Source organism: Panthera pardus, unplaced genomic scaffold (genome assembly GCF_024362965.1).
Source record: "Panthera pardus isolate Hobbes unplaced genomic scaffold, ASM2436296v1 HiC_scaffold_25, whole genome shotgun sequence".
NCBI classification, from domain to species: Eukaryota; Metazoa; Chordata; class Mammalia; order Carnivora; family Felidae; genus Panthera; species Panthera pardus.
The window spans coordinates 941,913-947,912 of record NW_026526821.1 but is presented as its reverse complement, the minus strand read 5'-3'; the positions used below and the strand labels follow the sequence as shown (position 1 = coordinate 947,912).

Sequence of the window (6,000 nt, the reverse complement as noted above, 5' to 3'; positions counted from 1 at the left end):
AGAGGTCAGACAAAGGGCCACCAAGGTCAGATGTGCAGCGTGCACGCACACTGGGCAAGCGTGTGAGAGTGCATGCACGTGGGCATGTGCATGTGCGAGTATGTATGGGTGAGCGTGCATGTGTGAGCTTGTGTGCGAATGTGCACGCGTGCATGTGAGCATGTGTGGGTGAGCGTGTGCATGTGAACTTGTAAGTGTGTGTATGAGTGTGTGTGAGCATGTGTGGGTGACCGTGTGCGTGTGAAGTTGTGTGTGTGTGAGTGCACACGTGTGCACGTGTGAGCTTGTGTGTGTATGAGTGAGCCCGTGTGTGCGCATTGTGTGCATGTGTGGGTGGGCTGCACATGTGTACGTGTGCACATGAGTGTGTGCGTGCATGTGAGCGTGTGTGTGCCAAGTTACATCCCCATGGGTGCGCTTGTGTATGTGCGTGTGCTGCACGTACGCAAGCGTGTACATGAGCACAGGGCCGTGGGCTTGTAGGGGCACATACTCTGGCCTAACAAGTGCCCTTGTCTTAGGAAACCTTTGCCACATCTGCCAAGGGTGACCGGCCGGCTCCGTACTCCCATCACGCACACGCCCAACCAAGGGCTCACGCTCCCTGCAGAGGCCTCCAGCCTTTTCCTGCTATGCTTCTCCGAGGGTGGGACCCCGGGGCAGGGGGGGGGTGCCGTGAGGGACACGCACCGCCCGGGCCTCGGTCCGGGCGTCCCGAGAGGGGGCCTCTACGACATCATCTCCCAAAGCCGAGCCCCTAAACCATCCCCCAGAGCTGGGTGCCTCCTCCCTTCGGAGGGGCCAGAGATCTCAGGCAGGAGGCCTCTCGTCCCCCCTGCGGACGTGGAACATGCCTGAGACTCCTCCTGCTGCGGCCTGAGAGACCCCTCCCCCTGTGCAGCGGCTCTGTGGACAGGGAGCACGTCTGAGGCCAGCTCCTCCCGTCTGCAGGGGCACACAACACAGGGAGCATGTGGGACGGGACAGCAACCTTTCTCTCGGGACAACAGGCGCCTCCACCCAGGGCCTGGAGTCCTCGATGGCCGAGACCCAACAAGGCGGGTCTGTCACCGGCGACATGCTCTAACTCTCACAGGGCCTCGAGATCCGACCCGGCCTTGCCCGGCTCAGGGGCCGCCCACTCCTGCCCTGCCTGGCGGTCTGCAGCTGGAACCCCCCTCTCCTCCCCCGTGCCGGGAGGGCGAAGGGGGCTCAGCCCAGAGGGAGATGGCGATGGGAGAGGCACCTTCCCCGGGCCACTCCCCACAGGCCACACCAAGGCCCGCGGCGTCTGCACGGGCAGGGACTTCTCCCACCACCCTGAGGCCAGAGAAACACGGCCCTGGAGAAGGACGGTCCTCAGCATGAGGGAGCCAGCACGGCCCCAGAAGCGCTCCTTCCTGGGCCCCGTGGCAACTTCCACACCTTCCCCTCCCGGAGGCTGGGCCCCGACAGCAACAGCGGTTTCCACCTCTGAGCCTGTGCCCTCCGCCCTCCGCCCTCCGCCCCCCGCCGTGGGCAAACACAGACCCAGCACAGCCACCTGCTGCCCAGCCAGCAAGAGGCGCCTATGGTGGGACCCGGGGTGTCCTGGCAAGGGGAGGCGGCAGGCACAGAGCCCATAGCAATGGCCCCTGTCCGGTCAAGAGACATTACTCCCTAAAGAGCTCTGAGCACCCGGACCTCATGCCCCGGGCACATGACCCTCAGATACTGTTTTCCAAGCCCTTCTCCGAGGACAAAGGCAGACTCTCTCGCCAACCACTTCTGGTCCGAGTAATGACAGAGCTCCCCCAGGACCTAGTGTTTGGGGGGAGGTCACTCCATAGTGGGCTTGGCCGCGTCCAGCCCGACCACACACGGGGGTCACTGCCGCAGAGATAGCCAGGTGCCCGGGCTGCGCCTCCAAATGCCAGATGCCTCCCACCCCACAGAGTGCTGAGACTGGCTCAGAGCTGCTGTTCCTGGGGCCAAGGTGCCAACCACAGGAGACAAGGGCCCCTGCTCCCTGAGGCTCAGGCTGGAGATGGTCATCCTTGACTCCCAGGATACCAAGAAGTCACAGCCAAGGGACCAGTCAGTGCAGAGCGGGTGGGTGGACGGTCAGCCGCAGCGGGGACGAAGGAGGCACCCTACAGGACAGGGCTGCTTCAGCTCCACGGGGGGAGGGGGCCCCCCAACCTCTGGGGGGCTTTGAAGGCTTTCCCCAGGGGTTATAGCATCGTCCCGCCCTGGGTCCTGTTGAGGCACCAGTGGGGGAGCAGTGAGGCAGGGCCCCCAGGGAAAGACAGCACGTGAACCTGCTCACCACGACCTACCTGGCCCTGGGGCCTAGAAACACCAGCCCACAACCACCCAGCATGCTCCCTGCACACGGGGCTCTATCCGGTGCTGGCCGTGGCCTGGAGCACATGGGGGTGCCCATCCCCAGGTCTCCGGTGGCTGCAAGAGCCCCCCGCAACGGCCCCGTTCCAGAAGCCTGTGGAGCAGGCCCCTCCCCACAGGAGCCGAGGCCGGGAGGCCCTGAGGTCTCACCCCCTCCTCTGCAGGCCAGCAGCTCCCTGGAGGAGAGAAGGCGTCGTCGTGCCAGCCTTGCGGGGACAGAGGGACAAGACCAAGCTGCGCCCACGGGGCAACAGTGCTTCCTTCAGCCCAAGCTCCCTCCCCACGGGCCTCAAGGCCATCGATCCTGCCCCTCGCTGCCACCCTCAGCGGGCCCTGCTCCTTGACCGCACGCCTCCTCCCTACCGCCAGGGGTCTGTCCTCTGCCATCACCCCTGCTCACACCCCAGCCGGCGGTCTGCAGAGAGGGCACGGCCGGCCTGGCGGCCCCTTGTTAAGAAATAACTTCTGCCAGACTTCACTTCTCGAGACCAAGGCGCCCCCGCCCACGTCGCTGAGGAGCGTCCCGTCTGCAGACCTGGAAAGCCAGAGTCGGGGGGAGGCGGGCGGGCGGCCTCACTTCCGCGGCCCGGCCCAGCCCACGTCGCCGAAAGGGCCCTCCCCGGTGGCGGAGCGCGGCGGGGGCCCGCACGGGGTGCACAGGTCCGAGTCCGTGTCCGACTCGCCCTCCGCGATGTAGGGTCTGACTGTGGCGCAGGGCGCCGCGGCCGCGTAGCAGCTGTGGAGGCCGTCCAGGTTCTCCTTGGACTGGGAGATGCTGAAGCCACTGAAGGAACGTTCCAGCTCCTCGTGGTCCACGGACGGGATGGAGATAGATGTGTCGCTGTCCCGCAGGGCGGTCTCATGCCGCAGGAACTCCGTGCTGGCCCTGTTGCCCCCGCTGCAGGCGGACAGCGAGCGCTCGTGGGCGGGCGGGGGCGGGATGCGCACCAGCGAGCCGTGGTCGCCCACAGGGGAGGTGCCGTGGCCCTGGCGCGGGTGGCACTGCTGCTGCCACGAGGTGGAGGGCGGGCACTGGGCCGGGGGCGCCGAGAAGTTCTTCTGGCCCGTGGAGCTGGCGGAACGGATCAGCTTGATGATGCAGCCGTTCCTGTCCCCGTGCTCGCGGCTGTCCTCGGGGCTGTGGTAGGGCGGCGCCGGCTCGGGCTCCTTGGCCCCGAAGTACGCCTCCGTCTCCGTCGGGGGGATGCCCATGCGCTGCATGTAGATGTTCACCAGAAAGTCCAGCTTCTTCTCCATGGACAGCACCTGAAACAGGGGCCGCTGGACCAGGCCTGGAGCTGCCGGGAGGCGGCCGGGCACCCTCCCCCGCGTGGGCGCAGAAGCAAATGCACGAGGGGCTCTGCGCCTGACCCCACCCGCCAGCCTGGGTGGCCTCTGGGCCGCCTTGCTGTCCACCGTGGGTCCACCCCTTGGAGCAAACCGTCCAGAGGGAAGGAAGGGCCGTGGCCTCCCCCGTCCCACCCCCCCGCCCCCCACCTTGGGCTGGGGGACCCTCCTACCTGCTTCTCCACCTTCCCCAGCCGCCCCATCATGCTGGGGTCCTCGGGCAACTCGGCCTCGGCTGGGCCCTTGGTGCGGTCCTTGTCTGTGATCGCCGGGCCCCGCCCCACGATCTGGTCCACTCTGCCGGGAAGAGACCCCACCCCCCAGCATGAGCTCAGGCGGGTGCGCCGGGGCCCGTGGCCCTTTCCTCCCGGGCCAGGCCACGGGCCCCCAGATCCAGGCTCCGGGCTGGGCCCGGAGCCGCCCGGGGCGTGGGGGGGGTGGGGGGGCAGCAGGGCGCCAGGGCAGGTAGACGTGGGGCACCTGGTCTCGCCCTGCTCTCTGAGCCTGAGGGGCCTGCTCCCACCCACTGCGTTCCAGCGGGCGGCACATTAACGAGGAGTAAAGTGGAGAGGGATCGGACCGCTCACCCCCCAGCTGCCCTGCCCCCCGTGCCCCGCCCCCTCCCCTGAGCTTTACTCCTCTAAATGTGACCTCAGTCAGCCCAACCGGGGGCGGGGGGGGGGGGGGGGGGGCCTGGGGAGGGCGGAGCTCCACGTCTGCGGCAGGAACAGAAGCAGATGATGAGGGCCGCGGCTCCATGCACACCGGACAGGGAGGGACACAGACCAACACAGGAAACCGCCAACGCACAACACGGGGTGGGGGCAGACAGAGCCACTGCCGACCAGTCTGTGTGCTTGCTGGGCGTGTGCACGTGTGTGTGTGCGCGTGTGCGCGCGCGTGTGGGACGGACAGCGCGGCTGAGCTCAACTCGAAGGAGGCCACGGGTCCCGAACGGCAACAGGAGGTGGAAGGTTTCCATCTGGGAGGAGGACATCGGTACGATCCCCGGCCGAACGGGATGGGCCACCGACAGGCTCGGAAGGGGCCACCGCTGCGGTGTGGGCTCCTGACACTGAGCCAAGACCCACAGGTACGCGGGGGCTCATGCGGGAACAAAGTCCCGGGCTGTGTGCAAGCCGCTGGGTCAGCCCTCCGACCGGCCCGGCGAACGGCATCCCCGCCGGGCGGTCGGGAGCCTCCAGCACAGGCACAGTCCTCAGGTCTCAGAGTGCAGGGGGCCACGTGAGCTGGCCGGGGCCCCGTCTCGGCCTCCTTCCTCACCCGCAGGCTGCTCTGTCTGCCTCTGAACGGGGAGCAGGGCTCGGGGGGATCGTTCTCTTTCCGTTGCACGAAGCAGAAGAGGGGTTCAGGCTTGCGTCAGCCACAGTACAGCCTCATGCTCTGTCTGAACTTCATGCTTGACTCATGCGCGAAGGACCAGGAAGGGCGGGGGGCAGCGGGGGGACCCTCGGGCTCCAAGCAGACGCCAGTGGGGAGGGGGGAGGGTTCCCTGGTGTCTGCAGGTGTCCACACAGTCCCGGCACAGGTGCTCAGCGCCTTCACCCCTGCCACATGACGGGCCACCTGCCTGGCCGGTCCCCCCTGGGAGCCTGCAGCTGGCGCTGCCGGGGTTGGGGGAGGGGCCTCTAAGGGGCCCGTGCCCTCCCTGCCCCTGGCCTCGGGCTGAGGGGTCAGGCTAAACCCCCACGTGCCCACGCTGTGTCTCCGGCCCCTCCTCTGTGAGAATCTGCGTGTCCTCTGGCTGCAGCCGGTCCGGAGGCCCGGGCAGTTCCGAGGGCTACAGAACCTTCCCAGCTCACGGCTCTGGATGCCCACCCCCGCCCCCTGCACAAGGCCCAGGACGGGCCGGCGTCTCAAGGCGGGAGAGGAGGGGCGGAGCAGTGGACCAGCAAACACTGTCAGGGGCTGCCCCGGGTCAGGCCTCCTTCGTCAGGGACCCCTTTCTGATGGAAGAGCCACCAGGCTGAGAGGTCCAGCACGCTGACCCTCAGCCTCACGTGCAGAAACCCTGGCACGCGGGGAGGACGGGTCAAACACACCAGTCCCTCCAGCGGCCAGCCCGGATCCACGTGGCAGTGTCCCTGCGGGCCTCCGGGATGCTCCTGGGCCCCTCTGCCCCCGAGCTGCCAGCAGGCCAGGGCATATCTGCCCTGGCCCTCCTCTCTGCCCCGGGGGCTCCGCTGTCCCTCGGCTGAGCAGCCCTGCCCAAGGGCCACAGGTCACGGCCACCATCTGTCCCAAGGA

General features: G+C 67.7%; 1 protein-coding gene across 17 annotated transcripts in view; it reads right to left on the bottom strand.

Annotated features, from left to right (window-relative positions):
- Positions 1–599: 599 nt before the first annotated feature.
- KCNQ2 (potassium voltage-gated channel subfamily Q member 2) overlaps positions 600–6,000 on the bottom strand; it is a 51,168-nt gene continuing 45,767 nt past the window's right edge. For all 17 annotated transcript variants that reach the window (XM_053890028.1, XM_053890013.1, XM_053890016.1 and 14 more), the window contains 2 exons: positions 3,906–4,029; positions 600–3,651 (listed from right to left, as the gene is read on the bottom strand). In XM_053890028.1, the coding sequence (XP_053746003.1) occupies positions 2,959–3,651; positions 3,906–4,029 (817 nt within the window). In that variant the 3' untranslated portion in view covers positions 600–2,958. The remainder of the gene's footprint in view (positions 3,652–3,905; positions 4,030–6,000) is intronic.